At 43.7% G+C, this 21,192-nt stretch overlaps 1 protein-coding gene across 4 annotated transcripts in view; it reads right to left on the minus strand.

Annotated features, from left to right (window-relative positions):
• Positions 1–21,192, minus strand: part of BBS9 (Bardet-Biedl syndrome 9) — a 1,968,820-nt gene that overhangs the window by 440,877 nt on the left and 1,506,751 nt on the right. Inside the window, exon 21 of one of the 4 annotated variants that reach the window (XM_078688234.1) lies at positions 13,783–14,140. The exons of the other annotated variants lie outside the window; for them this stretch is intronic. Coding sequence (XP_078544360.1) covers positions 14,100–14,140 — 41 coding nt within the window. The 3' untranslated portion in view covers positions 13,783–14,099. Of the gene's footprint in view, positions 1–13,782; positions 14,141–21,192 lie in introns of those variants that run through there. 4 annotated transcript variants of the gene reach the window in all.

Below are 21,192 nucleotides of genomic sequence, written 5' to 3' on the forward strand. Positions count from 1 at the left end.
TATACAGAAATTATGGACTTGAGGTCCAGTTGTATGAAGATAACACTGCTATACTTCCCTCCACAGACAGGTTGTCTCTCCTCCATAGGATTGGGATGTAGTCTTTCTAAAGCAGATACAGCAGACTAGAGGAAAGAGCATGTCCAGGCTAAGGTGGAACAACTAGGATAACCAAATATTTCGGGTTACTGAAGATTTTCTGCAAGAGCCTCAGGCTTAAATGAGTAGGTAGTAGGCCCATGACCAGTCAAACATCAGGTCGGCTTCTAAAGAACTGGAATCTTGCCCACTTGGAATGTGAGATGATTGTACCTGGTGTTCAGGTGAATGGGAATGCTGTCAATGGTTGGACAATACCAAGGATGAAAACTAGGGGTTTAGGATCGCCTGCAGCTTTTTTCACTTATGTTGTGAGTGGAGACCCCTGCTCAGGCTGGCCGCTCTGGAGTTGTTAATCTTCACATGGGAAGACTAACATGAATATGTTGTGCCATAAGGCAAATTCCTGGGGTCAACTGCCACTTGAAGAAAGACTTTCTTTCTTTCAATGATGAAGTTTGTAAATAAATCTTATAGACGGATTTTTCCTATAAGATATTCAAGTTTTCACACCCAAAGGAATCATACCCACCATTACTCTGTTGAAGAAGCGGGGACTGCAAAAAGCAGACATGGCAAGGGAATTCTAAAAAAGGATGGGTATGTATGGTTGCTATGCCGAGTCTTAGACCAAGGATGGAAGAACCAAGCAGGAATTTAACTGGTCACCCACCAGTTTCTCCCAGTGTCCTATGATAAAGAGCTGCTGGTAATGTGTGAGGAATTTGGCATGGCGAGCCACTCATATGCATAGTATCTATAGGCCCAGAAACCTCTGGAACCACCAGGCTGGCTAGTTCTTGTCCAGCAAGTGGTACACCAATTGGAAAATGGCCGTTACCCCTGAATAGAGAAGGTAAGGCTTTTGCCAGACTGAAAATCAGGGTGAACCCTTTAGAATGATTCTATTTGGAGGGAACATAGGAAGATTAGGAGATGTTTCTTGAGGAGCCAGCACAGGTCCTAAGAGGTTGGGAAGGTATGCTTTAATGAGTTTAGCAACACAAAAATATGATTGACAGAATGCTGAAAATTGTCAAACATTCACCCCAGTCACAGACATGGGTTTAATCCATACTCTTTTTGCTCACCATGTCACCCCATGTTGGACCCAACCATATGCAAATCAGTCTTGACACTTCTCCCCATGGGAACGGTAACCAGGACTGTGTAGCCATGTCCTCCATGGACCAGAAATAAGCATCCTGGGACCGGTTTCAGGATATTACCCCTCATCAGCCAGGCTAGTTTGAATCTAGTGGCACAGTGAGCACTGGACTCATGTCTGGTAATAACCTTCCCACTTAAGGTGACTACAGCAACACAAAAAGATGATGGATGGAATGCTAAATACAGTCAAACATTTACCCCCCCAGTCACAGATCTAGGTTAAATCCATCATTTACTTGCTCATAATGCCAACCCAGTTTCGCCCCAGCCAAAATGCAAAAAAGTCTTGACCCTGCTCCCCATCGGAACAGTCCAGCCGGAACTGTTAAGCCAGGTCCTCCCTGGCCCAGAAATAAGCATCTTGGGACTGGTTTCGGGATATCACCCCTCATCAACCAGGCTTCCTTGAATCCGGTGCTGGACTGTTCCCATGGGGAGTGGGTCAAGACTGATTTGCATATGTTTTTTGCTGAGCGTGGCGGGTCAAATTCTGCGCAAGAACATAGGGCAAGTCAGCATTACTCAGTTTATAGAAAATAGAGTGATCTCACCTGCGCTCCTTAATATTAAATCAAATCTGTATTTTGGTATTTTAAGTGCAAACAACTTTTACCACAAATATTTAAGGTACAATCCCAACACAAAGAGTAACCAACGTCCCTGGTTACGAAAGTATACAATTATTATTCCTCAAATCCTGGTCCAAAATATCAAGAGAACCACCACAATAGTAAAGAGTGTCCAAAGTAACAATCCACAAGTATGTTGATAAGCGTAGAATTCTCCTTTATTCACTGGGAATCTTGAAATGATGTGTACAACTTCATTCAATCAACAGCCAACACGTGTTTCGTCTGGCATATCACATTAGCCAATGACTTCATCAGGGTTCTCTATACAAGTCAGGTTAATCATAAGGGGGGTGTATTTAATCCCCTAATTCAATACTCCTTGTCCTCTTATTCCCACGTCAAGTCATTTCCATCAACTCCAAACATACACATCAGAAAAGTAAGGCGAACCTGGCAGCACGTCACTAATTATTCTCCCTTATCATTGTTTCTTCCACATAGGTATAAGGTAATCTCAAATCTCAATAACACTCGTATCTCAAGTATTATCTCTTAAGTGTCAATGACCGAATATCTTCATTAATGCGTCAAATCAGAGGATAGCATATCTACGTCTTTCAAGAGTCCGGCATGGTAAAAAGGGGCATCTGTATCAAGGTCACACAGCCATTTCTTTACAGAACAAATATCTTATTTTTGTAGAACTATTAATGTTTACAACATATAGCTGATACCAAAGTTTGGCTTAAAACTTTTCCTTCCACAAAACATTTTGTGGCTTCCAGATTGGCCATCAGTTTTAGCGCCATAATTTCGCGGTAGGCCACTGTCATCAAACTCCTCCCTGTACAGCACTGTAGAAGAAACACTTGGCCGTGGTTTGCAGCCAGATTGTGCACTGTTTTTGTAACCAAACCAGAGGGTAGATTTTACTGCTGCAACTGCTTTAACACTAGCATTGGATTTTTGAGGTTTCCATGAGTTAACTGCAGTGATGGTAATAACTAGATCAGTGAAGGTATGTGGTCCTTTAGGAAGCACACACCTGGTTAGGGCTGTGTTCACTGGTTATACCTGGTGCAAACTTGGTCATTACGCTAGATTAAGGTATATCTAGCGCAGTCTAGGGCATTACGCTAGATTGAGATATATCTGGTACAGACTAGGGCATTACTCTAGATTATCATAAAATGCTCTATTTGCATCACCTGTGCATGCAGAAGGCACAGCATGAAAACGTAGAATATTGATTCACCTAAACCTTTTTGTTTCCATGCTCACCTTGTGTTGAGGGGTTCAGGATGGCCCCAGGAAGACCGGGTCCAGTCACACACTGAACCCACCTTTGTGGCGTCATCAGAACCCCCCTCAAAGGCTCTGATGAACAAGGTCCTATGGCTGAGACAGTAACAGTGCAAGTCCTGATGCACTGCTAGTGTCTCTGCAGTCTGGGACCATCTGTGGTGCAGTTAAAGCATACTTCTGAGACATACTGCATGCATTTGTGCCTGCACATGTAATATAATGTATGCAAAGCAGACAAGGCAGCACCCGTGCTTACCTTTCACATGGGTAATAGGCATTATATACAGTTCGGCAAGCCCTTTTACCAGGGTGCCCCCAAAGCCCTACAACTGGGTGTAAATGGGATACGTAATTAAACAGAGCCTCTGGAGTCTTGCAAGTTAACTCCAATTTGTGATGATTTTCTAGTTAATGAGGGATGCTGCTGGATGCCCTCCTCGTAATCATGAGATCTGAAGTGTTTATTTGCATCCCACTAAAACCTGCAGTAACTATCTAAAACAGACAAAGCTGAAGGGCATTTACGGTTCTGGCGGGACTATGGGATGATCTTAGTATATCAGTATATGAATTGTCTTCCCACCTGGGAATGAAACTTAGCCAGAAATATCCTCACGTAAGTGGGCAGGGAGTAGAGAGACATCCCTCCGATATTGGTGTTAACTTCTCAGTGAGCTGACCACCCTTTCTATAAGACACCTTCACCACTGAAAGGCTCATTAACCAGATTTAACAGATGGAGATCTAATTGTTCCATCCTTAATTTCTTCCAGAGACTAGTTTGATCCTCCTGATGGAATGGTGAGGAAAAGTCAAGACAGGCTGTGAATAGTGACATCATGACACATGGCTACTCGATCGTTGAATGGCAAACAAAAACATTCAAACAAATAAAAGGTGATGGGAGGAATGCTTGTAATTTGTGTAACCACTGGCAATCGCTCAGGCTAGCATCCTAACTCATAGTTCGTTAGACAAATTGCAATCCTTCCTCCCATCACCTTTTGTGTGTTTGAAGTGCACCCTAAGTGGCCCAGATGTGGATTCCATGCTCACTGTGCCACTGTAACCAAGCTGTACCCAACTGGTGAGCCTCAATCAGGACAAACCTGGTCTTCAGTTGCTTGTGTTCCAGTTGAGGGAGGAACTGGCCTGGCACTTTAAGCCGGACAGTCCTATTGGAGCAGGGTCAAGACTAATTGGCATATGGCTGGGTCCAAACTGAAATGGCAAGCTGAGCAAATGAATGATGAGTTGGGATGCTATCCTGAGTTATTGCTAATGGTCTAAAATTGCATGTATCCCATTTGTGTGTTTGAAACAAAAAAACAGTCTCCACAATAAACAGACCCAACTTGACACTATAAACCTTAGTATGCTCTGTTGGACCATTTGGGCCTGATTAAGATCTTGATGGTCTTACTGCTGTCCAGTCGCGGCAGTGGCCCCAAGTACTCCATCGACCAGCCAGTGGTCTGACTGCTGCATTTAGATGTTGTGGGTAGAGAGACAGAAGACCACCGTTGCGGCAGTATTCTCTGCTGGTTAGCAGTACTCCGCTGCCGTCATGCCGGTGGTATTGTGCTGAGCCGATTTAGATGTTCCTGTTGTGCTGGTGGTGTCCTAGTGGCGGAGTCCTGACGGAGTGGAGCAGTTGTGCTTGGGGGCAGGTAAGAAATACTTATTTAAATCACATACACCTATATGTTGTGTATATGTCAATATGTACATGTAGGTATTGAGTACTCACCATTGTTATTACACAGAGCAATGCACACCAACAACATACACAGACCACCACCAACAACATGCACACCCCCCACAAAAGGCTACCTTAGAATTCTAGGACAACGGCCTGGCTGAGCATCATGGTCAAGTAGCAGCAGCACAGCAAGGACCTGGAGAATGGCACTGAAGATGGAGTCAGTGGTGGGACCCCAAAAAAAGGTGAGTTTTCACCTTTTCCTTAATTTCCACCAACCCGAGCTTGGAGGTTTCCCCGCAAAAGTTTCCTCAACAGAAAGGCACATCATAATCTGGATGATGGGAATCTTCGCAGGACTCCCTCCAACAGCCGCTCCAGCCGACACTATCAACGTGGGATACAAGTTCCTGGCAAAGTTGTCCGTCTTCCCTCCAATATCCAGACAACATCTAAATCGGGCGGGCAGAATGCCAAGGCAACGGGTGGGAAGACCTCCAAAAAAGCAATGGCTGGACCAGTCCCACCAAGATCTAAATCAGGCACTCAATATGAAAGGAATATAACTTGGTCTCTAGGACTCAAGCATGTTGAAGGTATTTGCAGTAACTTGATGAATCACTCTCAGGATTGAGCCTACCATCATGAGAAGGTTGTAAATAACTTGATTGGCAGACGGTTGGGACTTGTGATATTTCTGACCTTTGAGGGCTGCATCACAGAAGCTAAGGATTCCTCTGTGAGCTAGTCATTGATCGAAATCTGATGTGAGTCACACTCACTTACTAGTCACACTCTATGCCATCAGTATAAGTCTTGACTTTCCGCATAGCCACAGCCTTAGAAAAAATGGCAAGCAAGGCATAACAGGGTTCACTTACTATTTCTACTTCTGTATTTGTATTTTTGGGCAAGCTATCCATAAGTCATTGCTCTGCAGAAAAATATTAATCTCTTTAAATGCTTTCATAAGTTTCGGCCATCTCTCCCTTGATTTTTTATCCTTTTTTTGATTTTTATAAGGATGCTATATTTAAATTTCCAACTATGTACTTCGTCTACAGGAGCTCATTATTGAGAGCTCAGAAGATGTCTATTATGTCTCACCTCCGAAATCTATTGTTAACAAAACCATTACCTACAGTGTGCTTTTGGTCAGCCTAATGCTTACCATTGTTTGGCTTTTGTGTCACTCTTGCTTTTTATTCGATGACTTCTCTTTCTCTTCTTGTGATTGTTCCTGCCCTCAAGCATAGCTTATTTATCACCTATTGCATTGGATGGCATCTATCTTCAGAATGCTCATATCCAAGGAACTACTTTTTCTTTTACTTTTATCACACTATGGCAGTGCATGAGTTTTCTTTCTCTCTTATTCATGTCCTGTTTCCACCACCAATCTCTATGTGTTCCTCCCTCACATCTCCCACTTCGTCTAATGCTCCCACAACCTCTCCCAGACAGTTTTCCCCCCAAAATATTTTGTAATCCACACACAGCCCCAAAGCTCGTCAGTTTGTCACAAGTGGTTCTCCTCCCATTCCACCCATTTGCTCCACTGTTGCTGCCCTGGCCCCCTTGCCATCTTTCTTCACTTCCTTTTTAGGTTTCGCATGTCGAAAGCTGCGCACCGCGCAGCTTTTCGGCGCAGGCGAAATCTTATGTGTACAGTATGTGTGTGTTGTCCCGCCCCTCTGTTCCATTGGCTAGCTCCATAAATGGAGGCTAGCCATTGGAACAGAGATTTATCCGTCAATGCCGGAGCAGATTCATGGGCGTTCCGGCGATTTTTAGTCTTTTCGCAACGTCATGAAGACGTGTCCACTGTGGGCGTGTACTTATTTTTATTTTTTTACATGGCTGTTTTTCATCATTTGTTCGATCGTCCTGGTCCCGCATGGTTGTATCCCGCTGTCCATTCGCCCCACCCCCCTCGTGACTCCCGCTGTCCGTGTGCCCGTCCCCCCTCCCGCTGTCCGTGTGGGCCCATCTGTGCAATGTTGCATTAATGTGCAATAGTTGTCTCCACCTTTAACTTTAGGATGTTCTGAAAGTGGCAAGTGTGGGAGATGCGAGTTTCTAGAAACACACAATAGCCATCCATGAGGACCATGGGAACTGTTGGCATATGTTAAGGGTTCGGTCTAATGAATTCCCTTGTTTGTTTATGTGTGGTGATGGAGAACGCTATTGTCAGCGCAGTGGTAACTATTGGAATATCTGTGCTTTGTTGAGAGCGCACAAAGTACTGTCTCAGTTGCACTGTTGGAAGTTAAAAGGACAGCGAGAAAGATCTCTTGCCTGTTTTTTAGGCAACGGATATAAGGAACTCCACCATTCATTGAGTGCAAGGGCTTAATGTACAGCTTAATCTTTTTGCTCCCACCCCCCCTCCCGCTGTCCGTGTGTCCGTCCCCGCCCCCCCTCCCGCTGTCTGTGTGCCTGTTAACCCACCCCCCCTCCCGCTGTCCGTGTGCCCGTCCCCCCTCCCGCTGTCCGTGTGGGCCCATCTGTGCAATGTTGCGTTAAGGTGCAATAGTTGTCTCCACCTTTAACTTTAGGATGTTCTGAAGTGGCGAGTGTGGGAGATGCGAGTTTCTAGAAACACACAATAGCCATCCATGAGGACTATGTGGGATCTGTTGGCATATGTTAAGGGTTCGGTCTAATGAATTCCCTTGTTTGTTTATGTGTGGTGATGGAGAACGCTATTGTCAGCGCAGTGGTAACTATTGGAATATCTGTGCTTTGTTGAGAGTGCACAAAGTACTGTCTCAGTTGCACTGTTGGAAGTTAAAAGGACAGCGAGAAAGATCTCTTGCCTGTTTTTTAGGCAACGGATTTAAGGAACTGTACCATTCATTGAGTGCAAGGGCTTAATGTACAGCTTACTCTTTTTGCTCCCACCCCCCCTTCCGCAGTCCGTGTGCCCGTCCCCGCACCCCTCCCGCTGTCTGTGTGCCCGTCCCCGCCCCCCTCCCGCTGTCTGTGTGCCCGTTAACCCGCCCCCCTCCCGCTGTCCGTGTGCCCGTCCCCCCTCCCGCTGTCCGTGGGCCCGTCCCCCCTCCCGCTGTCCGTGTGGGCCCATCTGTGCAATGTTGCGTTAATGTGCAATAGTTGTCTCCACCTTTAACTTTAGGATGTTCTGAAAGTGGCGAGTGTGGGAGATGCGAGTTTCTAGAAACACACAATAGCCATCCATGAGGACCATGTGGGATCTGTTGGCATATGTTAAGGGTTCGGTCTAATGAATTCCCTTGTTTGTTTATGTGTGGTGATGGAGAACGCTATTGTCAGCACAGTGGTAACTATTGGAATATCTGTGCTTTGTTGAGAGTGCACAAAGTACTGTCTCAGTTGCACTGTTGGAAGTTAAAAGGACAGCGAGAAAGATCTCTTGCCTGTTTTTTAGGCAACGGATTTAAGGAACTGTACCATTCATTGAGTGCAAGGGCTTAATGTACAGCTTACTCTTTTTGCTCCCACCCTCCCTTCCGCAGTCCGTGTGCCCGTCCCCGCACCCCTCCCGCTGTCTGTGTGCCCGTCCCCGCCCCCCTCCCGCTGTCTGTGTGCCCGTTAACCCGCCCCCCTCCCGCTGTCCGTGTGCCCGTCCCCCCTCCCGCTGTCCGTGGGCCCGTCCCCCCTCCCGCTGTCCGTGTGGGCCCATCTGTGCAATGTTGCGTTAATGTGCAATAGTTGTCTCCACCTTTAACTTTAGGATGTTCTGAAAGTGGCGAGTGTGGGAGATGCGAGTTTCTAGAAACACACAATAGCCATCCATGAGGACCATGTGGGATCTGTTGGCATATGTTAAGGGTTCGGTCTAATGAATTCCCTTGTTTGTTTATGTGTGGTGATGGAGAACGCTATTGTCAGCACAGTGGTAACTATTGGAATATCTGTGCTTTGTTGAGAGCGCACAAAGTACTGTCTCAGTTGCACTGTTGGAAGTTAAAAGGACAGCGAGAAAGATCTCTTGCCTGTTTTTTAGGCAACGGATATAAGGAACTCCACCATTCATTGAGTGCAAGGGCTTAATGTACAGCTTACTCTTTTTGCTATCAGCCTTATCAGTTGATTTTTTTTTTTTTTACTGTGGTCCAAGACTTCAGCCTCATGGGATTTCATCCAATAAAATCTTGCAGAAGTTCGGAAGAGAATCACATGCATGCAGTTTCTCCTTAAAAAGAAGCAGCTTTTAGCACAAGCTCGGAACAGCTGCAGCATCCCTCCCCCACTGAGTTGAAAATACAACTGGAGCCAGCCCATGGAACAAGTTGAGCATGGCAGTCCTTTGTGCTATAGGCGTTTGCTCACCGCCCGACTGCATCAGACAGCGGGACTAGAGTAAGCTTTCTCGGGAACACTCACCAGAAGAATTGCATCTTGCTTTACATAGCCCGCATTCTTAATCACGATAATCATTATGCACAAATTTTCTTTGAAATGGAGTGCAGGCTTTTGAGCAGGGAAACTGCACGTGAAGTGTCCCAATCACTGCATCAAACCACTGTTCGGTTGCACTAATTGATTACAGCGCTGCCAAAAAAAAACTTAAAACACACAAAACAACGGCAACATTTTCAACATAAGATGACAAGATGGCTGCCTTGCATTCCTTTAAGTGCATTGAATGACGCACACGACTCCCACTGTAGTGACGCGCTATGACGGTGTGCACAAACCGCCGCTGACAGGGCGCCCTCTCAGAACGCTGAGGCGGCGATTATTCACGCACGGGCCCTGCGCTTAATGTCCGTCATCATTTTCCTACTGCCACTGCTCCTGCTCCCTTTGCGGCCACTCCCAGAGCAAGGTGAGACTTTTCATTAAAAATTGGTCAAAAGGCCGGGGGGGATCTCTGAAAGCTGCCTACAATATAGCACTGCAGTAGTATAACCTTAAAATAAACGTGCACAACTGAATTCCATGTAGTGAATTTATGTATCTCATGCAGTGTAGCAAGTTCTCAGTGCTAAGAGTTTCAGCTGTCAATGTCTGAAATGTCATTATTTTTAGCTTCCTGTAATTTTGCCATTTAATATGAGGTTACAGTAGGGAGCACTAGCTTCTTGGAGTTTCTTGTTGCTCAAATGGCTGTAATTTCTGATATTTTGAAGTTTCCCTCGTCCTCATTGCATGATTTTTGTTCGTGAGAAAGTGTCACTCATAGTCGCTGAAATGTCACTCATAAATTTGCTGAAATTATGAAAATGTCACACATGACAATCTGAAACCTTGGCAGCTATGAGTCACCCCCTCCCGCTGTCCGTGTCATTATTTTTAGCTTCCTGTAATTTTGCCATTTAATATGAGGTTACAGGAGGGAGCACTTGCTTCTTGGAGTTTCTTGTTGCTCAAATGACTGTAATTTCTTATATTTTCAAGTTTCCCTTGTCTTCATTGCATGATTTTTGTTCGTGAGTAATTGCTGTCTGCTGAGCTCGTCCGTAGGGTACAATAGGTCTCACATGTGCGAGAGATTAAGCTAATGGCAATGTAAATGACAATGCCATTTATTTATCTGTTTTCAAAACCAACACATAAATATACATTTTGTCATTTAAAATGCCAATAGCTCTAACTTTTCCAAAGGCGAAACCATTGCATTGTAAATGCTTGTTAATGTATGGTGGCTGTGTCATGCCATATGCATGTGAATGCATAATGAAGCATGAGCACGTATACATTCTCATGCTGCGCTATCGTAGAGTCAAGACACATATGCATGCACGCATATACAATTATTGTGCTTTATCTATTTTATTTTTGATAATATTGTTCAGCACATTCAGCGTTGTACCATGTTACGTTTGAAATCTTGATCATGTGATAGGGAAAGGATACCGTGTGCTCCCCTGCCTTTTGGCGAGGATTGCGTTTCACAAATACAACAGGCAAATAATCTGATGTAATGTGCTCTGATACTGAGCACTGGAGGTTTGATACAAAGTTGTATTTTTCTATGGTGTACCTGGCCACAGGCTCCTCTTCTGTTCACTGCTTTTGCAAACGGATATTGTTTGTAAGACTCCTGGCTCCTTTTGAAAGGAAGCACTCAGGGAGGTTCTCTTATCTAACGTTCTCCTGTCCCATATTTTGCTGTGTTTAACACTGAGTTCAATTTCATTATATTTTTGGGCATCTTCGATCCCTTAGATTCGCCACAGAATGTAGTACTCAGTAGGCTCCCTTCAACTTTTGCTCTTAGAAGTGATGACAATCATCCAAGGGTATAGATCTAGCCATTCATTCAGTTTTACGTATTATAGCTGACATTATGGGGTTATTGGACTGTTTGGGGGACTGTATTCAAATAATTTAACATCCCATCTCTTACACAAAAGTCATTCAGAAGTTTATTTTGCAGATGGTGGATGTCTGGTGCGTTTGCTGCACTTCTCCATTCTTCCAGGGATTTATTGATGTTACTCCATTTGAGGAACCTTTGCATAAAAAATTCGTGAAAAATGCGGCGAGAGAGTCTCTGCTAAATTAATTAGCTCGGTCTAGACAGAGTTCTGGGGCAGCAAAAGCTTTAACAATTTTCACTATAGTTTCTGGTGCAAAAATGTTGAATATGGTAATGTTGGTTCTAAGATTCAGGATTAGAGCAACATCTTAATCTTGTTCAAAGTCATTCATAGAGCACAAGTACGTTCAGCACAAATTGCTTTATATATTATTGTGATCCCTTTAATTACAGTGGTTGGTCTCCCATGTTTTTGCAAGGAATATTCTAAGGAGAGGGTCATTCATCTACAAATAAATCCATACCAGCCTTCAAGAATTCAACAGGTAATCTGTAACAGTACTGTAGTCACCCATCACTGACTATTACCACGAGCAGTCAGTTGTTTAGTGTGTCGGAATTGCCATCTCTCTTTCTAGCAGGTCTCTGCTCTGAAGGCTCTCATCCTGCTCCGGGGCATTTGAATCCTTGACCTTGGCAAATGAGCCTTCTTTTACTGTGAACCACAGGCATACTTTTCCTTCTGTCCTAAAGCCCCCTTCCCCTCAATGTAGCTCTGATGCTTTATCACTGCATGTTTCACTGAAGGATGGCAGGGTAGGAGGTAGTCCATCTGGAATTATTCACGTCTGAGTGACACTTGGCGTTCCATGGCTAACAGAGCACAGTGATTTGCCATGATTAGTAGCACAGTGATTTGCCATGATTAGTAGCCTGCTGAATATTTTATGAATGGATAGCACCAATGCAATGCAAGCAGAAGACATCTATCTGAGGCTTTTGACTGAAATCTAAGCTGAATGTCTAAAATACACCACGTTAGTTAACGTTAAGCGTTACCATTTCACTTTTTCCACACTTATGTGTATATTTCTGGATATAGGTTCTGTCAAATATGTTTCTAGCTATGTTAACAGCTTAACTACAGTGCAGTACAGTACCTTCAGAGTGCGATGGACGTGAATGGTTCATATACGGCAGTGCTTTTGAAAATCCATTTGGTGTTTACAGCAAAAGGATTTTCTTTTTTAAAAATAAAGTTGCGATGTGAGAGACAAGCTTATCTTGCTTCCTCAGATTATTCTTTTCTCAGCTCAATTTGATGCACAGCATGTCCAGTGTGCTGACATTACACTGACTGCGAGTGAATTCAGTCAGCACCATTAGCTGCCAACTAATTTCATTTTTATTAGTGTCTACTTTCAGAAATGTTTGGCTTTCCGAGTTCACCCTTAAGTTTCACAACTGTTTCCACCACAAACTTCAAATAGGTAGAAAAACCAAAAAATATTCCATCCACGGTTTGAAGTCTCCTCGCCTCGAATATTCGACGTCAACACTTTGCTCCATCCAAGGTACTTTGTTAGCGGGACCTGTCTGAGTCCAGTTACCGGCCTGCCCTTCATCGCACTCAGCCTTAACTTTGGATTTACCCCGGTCCCTCGCGCACTCCAGTAACTTTTTAGCACTACTGACCTCAAAGCAATGATTTTGCATTTATTCTTTAGAAATTCATATCTCGAGTTCTACTGATTGGATTTCTGCTGTTTTGATCTTGTTTCACTCAGATACATTTTTCTAAACCTGTGGAGTCTTTTCGTGGTGTTTTCATAGTGTTACTGTGTGTGAGTGTTTGCCAAATACTTTACACATTGCCTCTTAAGCCTGCCTGCTCTGTGCCAAGCTACCCGAGGGTGAGCACCGGTTAATTTAAAGTGTGTATCTAGCTTACCCTGACTAGGATTGTGGTCTCTACTTGGAAAGGGTGCAAACCTCTACCAACTAGAGATCCAATTTCTAACAAGAATTATTAAGGCTGAAGCGCAAAGTGCCCCAAACATCAAAAAAGTGTCAGCACTGGGAGGGAGGGCCTGTTTATTCCATCAGGCATTTCCATGGTTGGCTGAAGCTTTTGGAGGCCAGTTTTGAAGGCAGGAAACTAATGGTAGCACCTCTGTCACTTTCTCTATCTCCCCCATATAATTCAGCAGACACAGTCAATGAATTGGGAGAGAGAGAGGAAAGACAGGGAGGAAACGGAGCGAGGAGGAGAAAAACGAGAAAAGAGGACATGAGCAGGGATGGTCTGAATAATATTGCCTGGATTGTTTTTTGTTCCCAGTTTGGCCCTGCTGAGAGAGAGAGGGAGCCTTGGCAATTAAGTTGTTAATGAGTAGCCAAACAAGTCTAACTTCGAGCATCAAGGGAGACTCGAGATCAAAAAGTATGAAAATCATTCAGTGCATGTTTGCTGAACATTTGAAGGTAAAAAATTGGCTAATCAGCAGGCAAGCTGTATTTTTCTTTATGGTACATCCTTTAAGGTGCATTCGTGGGTCTTAAGACAATACAGGGTGCACTTAAATTCTGCTGGTTTTCAAACTTTTGCAGTGGAAATGAGATTTTTGCTATTACACATTTTATTTTTAACTGTATACGTCAGAGCACAACTGAAAGCAAAATAACATTTTAAGACAAAATCTATGTTTATTTTTGTATTAACAATACTATTAAATTTGATGAAGAAAATAGGATCAAGACAGCTCTCTCGTTTGCTGAAATAAAATGACAAACTTTGCTCATTTGATACTATTTCCCATATTTGTGCTGACATGTATGTTCCTCCTGTCCAAAACTTGAGTCTTCCAAAGGTACTGATCTGTAGCATTGATTGGGGTTGAGCAAGGAGATAACCTGGATATTCAAATGTGAAGGCATGGGCTTTTAGTTCCAGTGCTCAAAGAAACTGAGCAATTTTCTGAAAAGGGAGCAATGAATATTAGAAACAGTCTTGTGACTCTGGAGATTGCAAAGGCATTCCTAAAACAAAAACAAAAACAAAAATTGAGTGAGGAGGACAATTCAACAATATTTCTCTAAGAGAGGAGATGAGAGAGGGCTTAAAATCAAAAGTCCACCACCACCAAAAAAGTTTGAGAAATGAGACAAAATTCATTTCAAGGGCAGCAGGAAGGTCTAGATGTAAGAGGAGTGGAAAATAAAAAGTGAGAGCTCCAGTGGACAGTAATAACTCTTGTTCAATTGTAACTGATGACAATGTATTCTTTCTTGCTACCTTTAACTGCAATTACAGCGCCATTTTAGATGGTCTCCTGCTCATTACTGAACAAACTAAAACAATTAGCAAAAAAAGTACACACTAATGGGTTTATTACAATGTAGTTCAAGCATTCCAACCGAATCAGTCTCGGAATGGTTTCTGACCGAATCGGATACCGGGAGTCCGACCAACCGATCGCGATACTTCCGGATCCGTTCGGTCGGACTCTCATTGACTTCAATGGGAGCTTGTGTTCCAACAGAATACACAGGCTCCCATCGAAGAAAGGGGTGGTTGGGGAAAATCTTGCACCATGTGGTTGGCATCCCTTGGTGCCTGCCACACTGTGCATGGTTTGAAAGGGGGGTCCCTTGGGTACTTCCACGGTACCGATTCGGAAGGCCCCGGGTGAAGGGAGGCCTGTTACGGGCCCCCAAAGTCAGAGTTCGAATGTCGATCCGAGTCAAAAGAACCGATTCGGAAAGGCTCTCTGAATCTGACATCATAATCAATCAGTTGGAAACGGTGTCCATAGACCTATACGAGTCGGCTCCGAACGACTCGGTTCCTCTGAATGCCATCCGGAACCGAGTCGAAAAGTCCAGGCGCTTTACAAACATCGTAATCGGTCGTTCGGAAACCTTTCTGAATTGGTCAGAAAGATGGGTTCCGAATCGGATTCCAAAGACCTGGATCCAATTCAGAGCCTTTCCGAACATCTTTGTAATCGACCCCTGAGTCTTAAATTACTCAACGATTCAAGTTATCAAGGAAAATGCCACTAACCTGTTAAGGCATACTCCCTGAAAAACATGGACTCCACTCAACTTCATTCCAAGGATAGAGGGGCACTAGCTTTGTCCCAAGAGTGTCTTAGATACTGATCTATAAACCCATGGAAAAATCTACTAATAATGCTGCTAGAGACACGTTTCTAGGCAGAGTTTACAGGGGTTTTTGAGCTATTATAGATACATTTGACATTACCGGTTATGTCACTTCCCGGACAATAGTGCTTATGCAATGGCTACACAAACGTTCAAGTGGAAACCTGACAGAATTATTGAATGAGTGCCAAGAAGCAAGCAGCAAATTGGCAACATTATCTAAAGTGTACTAGCACATATAGATAAAATCTAGTTTTATAAACCATTTGATAACATACATCGATATTATTATTCGCGCAGAAAGGAACAGGATTACTTAAACCTGATCTGGGCACTTCAGGAGTATTTCCAATGTGAACATTAGTCCAGGCAAGAATGTCACTGGTTGGTATTGGTCTTTAGACATCCAAGGCAAGGAAGGACTTCATGATGTTGGATATATTAATGTTTCCGTATCGAAGTAGTAAAATGTCACCAAATTACAGTCAGACAAGCAGATACTGTCCAGGGGCTGTATTACAAAAAGTACCCGTGGGTGCAACGGGCGTTTGTGCCTGCTTTGTGAGCCCCCTTCTGTAAAACCAACAGATCTGGCGCACATAAAACGCAAGGGCTATCTTCAAGGGGGCATTCTCTCATTTGCATGGGGGCATACCCCATTCAAATGAGGGAATCCATTTGCCGCTACACCGCCCCCTATAACCGACCCGTTCGCAGAGGCAAAGAAGCCCTCAGAAGCAGTCAGTGCGCCTCCTGATAGCAGCCCTCTGCAGGAAGTTAAGGAGGTCCCATGGTACCCCCAGACATTCCCTTGCAGGTGTTTGCAGTCACTGACTGCACCTACTTGCAAGGGGATTTCTACTCTCCTTTAAAAGTGCAGCAGGGGTGGCCACCTGCACAGTGAAACACAGAGCGGCTGTAAAGCAGCCGCTCTCTGTTTCACGTGACTGCGCTGCCCACAGGGCAGCACAAGTTCGTGGTTGCCCTGGGGGTAGTGCATTCCCCATAATGCAGCGCATTTTCTTTCACTGCGATGGGAGCACCTTTTTAAAGGTACGCCGGGCACAAACGAAAGTGTGTTGCATGTGTAATGCAGCCCCAGATTTAATGTGAGACTAGTACAATACACGAGTATTATGTGTGTAACACACTGTCCTATTGAGATTGTTATAATCACATCTAGTTAGGAATAATGCTTCAATAGCTGGACCTGCCTAGTCATCTGTTTAGGAGAACCGAAATATTCAACCTAATGTACTTCTCTTCCTCCCTCACATGACTTAATAATGCTGACAAGATCATTTTAAAGCCACAGATAAGCCCTAGGCATGTTTTAGGGGCAAAAACAAAATATCACAATTTTTTTTCATATGACGTAAATAACAATTCCAGTGTTTATTTCCACGTTGTAATAATATTGATGTAGTTTGACGAAAAAATTTGCAAGCAGGCTTTTCCTGCACTTTCAAATAAGCTAGCATTAACACATTAGCTCGTTTAAAAGTCCTGCATGCTAAAGTGTAGAAAGAAACACTTTCTATGTGTGAATAAACCATTTAGGAAATGAGTAAACAATAGACCTATGATAAACAAAAGCAGTGCGTGACCAGAAAAAGGAAGATATCAAAATTAAATTTTATTATTTTTAAAGACCAATATTTTTAAAGACCAATATTTTTTAAATATTTTATATTCTTAAATAACAAAGAAGAAAAAGAATACAGAGAATGACATAAATAGCAAATTTGATAAATATATAGTTCCTATCTTGGCCTCTGCATTAAGTGCAAACTAAGGATATATTGTAATTGCTAATAATCTTTAGCCATACTTATCTACTCATACATGGCCTAATAATTCTGCATATTGGTTTATGTCAGACATATTAATATTATTGTAAACATAGGAACTGAAAATTCAATTTTAGACTAGCAAAACAGAATGGTCATGGCTAACGTAATTCGTGACTACGCGCGTTTCGGGGGTACACCTTCATCAGGTAGCCATGTTGGTCTAAATAAGATCTAGAGATCACTTAATGATAAAAGTATTCATCACAGTAAAAGACTTGTGTGAATATAGTGGTTGGTAAAAAACAATGGAGACTCTAAAGATACGTTAACTGTTGAGGGAAAAAGATCTGGTTCACACTCTATTGTGTCTTATATTTAACTGACATGTTGTGCTCACGTGGCTGGTACGTTGTTAAAAATCACTTTTTCAAAGTGTGGCTAAAAAGCTAGCGATAGAATCCTTTAAGTGATGTAATGTTTTGATCTGAGGATCCAGTGGGCAGACTGATGTTTCCACTATGGGACCGGCGGGGTATTAAAGATGAGGATTTCAGGATACGATAATGAAATAAACAATGTAGATCCTTCAAAATATGTATGCAAACTCGGTGTACGTGGCAGCCTTGGTGATGATGCACTCACCATCAAAGCCTCCACAGTAAAAACCTAACATCGATGACTATCCATCCGCCTTCACGGTCCACAATAATGGTCTCCCACACTGCTGTGTCCTAAAAGACGCGCCACATATTATATTATAAAGAAACACTTTCAACATGTTTAAAAATGCTAAAAACCTTCAGACCATTCGCTCTAACTTCCCACAATGGCTAAATACTTCATACCATTTGAACTCCTTTAATACAAGTGACAAACCTCAAAAATCTTTTTAGATGCTATCCGACCTGAAGAAATAAAAAAATAACACATTTAAAGTTTTTAGAAAACTCAAGGAGCTATGTTCAACTATTTTATTTCTTAACTCTCACTAACCCACTGCAGCGTCATTTTTTTTAACTTGCATTAACGATTGAAACATCTTTTCTAATAGATTTACAACGAAATGATAAATTGACACTTGAATAGTCCTCTAGGAATTTAACCTATCCTTCCTTGGGTTTGTCCCATATTGGAAATGTCCTAACTAATTCAAAACGTTATGGCTGTCGCCATCTCCACTAGTCATATTCAACAGCGTTTCAAAGCAATTGTGAATTTTGCAGATTTAAGGAATGGACCCAGATGGACGTGGCTAAGCCACAAAATATGGTGGACACTTGATTTCGGACCTCTCCGCCTTGCCAAATGAATCAGCAATACATCATTGCTGCTGCAAGGATCTAAACCAAGACATGGTGCGGGGGACTCTCAGGCGCCCCAACAGTTGTGTGAGGAAGATATTACTGGTTTAATTGGCCCATGTATAGTGTTTGACAGACTCAAAGCCCGGGCCCAAAAGGGTGACCTACTGGAGCTGAGGGCACAAGACTTTACCTGTAGCCTGTGTTGGGATCGCGATGGGGCACCACTGTTTGGAAGTCAATCCTTGCCTGGAGTGGTGCATCCATGGGGGCGCCGCAGAAAGCTGAGGAATTGATGCATGGCTGCCTCGACAGGCTCAGATGGGAAATGGCAATTAACCTTTGCCTGATATGTACAAAGGAGCAGAGGTGGATGTCGACAAGAGGCCAGGAGTGTTGAGTCAAACACATTTCCCTTCCCCACCCTTGTCGCTACAATATTGGACTTTGCCTCGTGAGGGTCATGCTTGAACAGTGCCTGGTCAAAGTGGGGAGTCCAGCGACCAACAAGCTAGCAATAGTCCCTTGAGATGAGGAGAAATGTGTGCGGTCTGTTTCCTGTGTCACCTGGATCGTACCCTGAATAAGCCTCCCTTGACACTCAGCTGATCAGAGCTACGAGACTGGATCTGGCTTCAGGGGAGAAGGGCAGCGGGGTAAAGAACGTGGATTTCCTTCACCCCTCCTCGGTATGGGAAGACACAGGAACTGGTCTCACTGAGTAACCTGGGTGCACTAAACTTGTCTCCAATACAACAGAGAAGCATTGTGACCAGCAACATGGTGAAAAGCCCTCAAGGTGAGGAAAATTGTGTAGGGTCTGTCTCCCCTATGCTGCCCAATATTAAAATTCAGCCCCGAACTGGCCTCCCTGAACACTCTACTGATTGGAGCACCAAGATCAGATAGGTATTGCAGGTAGAGAGGCAGCATTGGTGCACCAATGTGGATTTCCTTTACTCCTATTGCCATTAGGTGGAGTTGATCCTGGGTGTGAGGAGGCACACAACCTCAACCGGTGCACCACTGATCGACTACTGAAACTGCAACCACCTATTGATGGCCTACAGAGTGGATACATTAGTTAACAAAGTCATCATGCTTTCAGACAGGAATAAGGGGTTGTGCACCAATAAGGTGAAAGCAAGCTAGTTTGACTATACACCCTGTGGACATTGAGGCATTGAGCATGGGTTAGCTTACAGCAAAAAACCCTAAAACAGGCCCGGCCAGATACAGCAATGCATCAGACAAACAGTTGGGTGGCCATGTGGGCGTGGGGTGCCTGATCTCAATGGACCCTGGACATCCATACTAGAAAAATCTAGTGAGATACTCAAAGCCATCCTGGAACCGTGCACAGCAATGAAACAAACAAAATCCAAATATCATTGGATGATGGGTTGCTTTGTGCGGATCACCAAAAGCTCTCAAACAGCGTGCTGACCACTGAAAGGTCTAAGACAGGGTTGATGAAAAAGAGTTTACACTGGCCTGCCCGATATGCGGAAAGAGATATAAACCCTATAAGACAGGGCAGAAGACGATGAGTGAAGATAATGCTGCAGTAAAATTGTGGTAATAGGACTTTCTGAGAAGACTGAGGGCCCCTCCACTGAACTGCATATAGAAGACTGGCTCACAGATAAGGTGATGTCGGGCACGCATGCAGTTCTTCACAGTAAAAGAGGCACATAAGGTGCCATCGAGGCCTCTGCCCCCCCGCCCATCTCCGGTGCCCCACTGCGTCCCAACGTTGTGAACCTACTGAACTACAGCGCTAAGCGACAACATCCTCCAACTGAAAATCTAAATATTCATATCATTTTAGATTATACAAGTCTAGTTCAATGGAAACTGCAGAGTATTCTAGAGGTTAAGCGAACACTGGAAAGCCCCTTTGGATCGCTATTTCCAGTCAAGCTTAGAGTGGCTGCAAACAATAAGACTAATTTCTTTTTTTCATTGGAAAAGGACTGAACATGGCTTGAGGCATGGGCCACATTATTGCCCATATGTCAGCCCACTCTGATCCCCCTGTGAGACTAGGAGCCAGGCATAGACTACCCAGATGCACAACGAAAACTTCCACTAAGAAGCAGGCTGGAGTGGAGCATGCCATGCTGGTCAAGGTTCCACAATTGGAGAAGAATCATTCAGCCATCCTCCTGTCCTCCCTTAAATGCTCCTCTCAACATATCAGCAATAAAGGGGGAATGAACCCACCACACTTTGTCTTCTTCAAACTGCCTTCAGATAGTTATCATACACTGATACAGCTCCAGAGTACTAGCAGATAATATTTCCTGAACAATTATGCACTCTTAGTAGAAGGAAGTGGCCCAAATATGGTCACCCAGGTCACTTGCGACCACCTCTCAGTCTTCCACACAAATGAAGAACCGGTCAGACAGTAGAGAATACAAACCAAGTATATTTTATTCGGATACACTCGACCGGAGTTCGGTCTGACCAGAAACCTGCATTGTTGCAGAGGGAATGACTTCAGCAAACAGAGATACAACATGTACGATTTCTGAACCAAGGATGTCCCGCCCCTAATGTAAATCTACTAACAGATGCAGCTAAAACAAAGGAGTGGAGTAAGATGAGTTTCGAATCTGGGACCGGGTACATTGTATCTCACCACTAAGGTCACTTTGCCTGCGCCCGCCGCTCTAAGGGTGAGAACAGGCCTATCTAGTGAGAAAGGTATGCACTAATAAGAACAATGTCTTCATTAGTACAGCAAAGCTCACCCTTGGAGAAACAAAAAATACTATTGCAGCTGCTTTCAGCTGAGGCATAGAGACAGAAGTTAATTTCAATC

This window comes from Lissotriton helveticus, chromosome 4_1, assembly GCF_964261635.1.
Source record: "Lissotriton helveticus chromosome 4_1, aLisHel1.1, whole genome shotgun sequence".
Taxonomy (NCBI): Eukaryota; Metazoa; Chordata; class Amphibia; order Caudata; family Salamandridae; genus Lissotriton; species Lissotriton helveticus.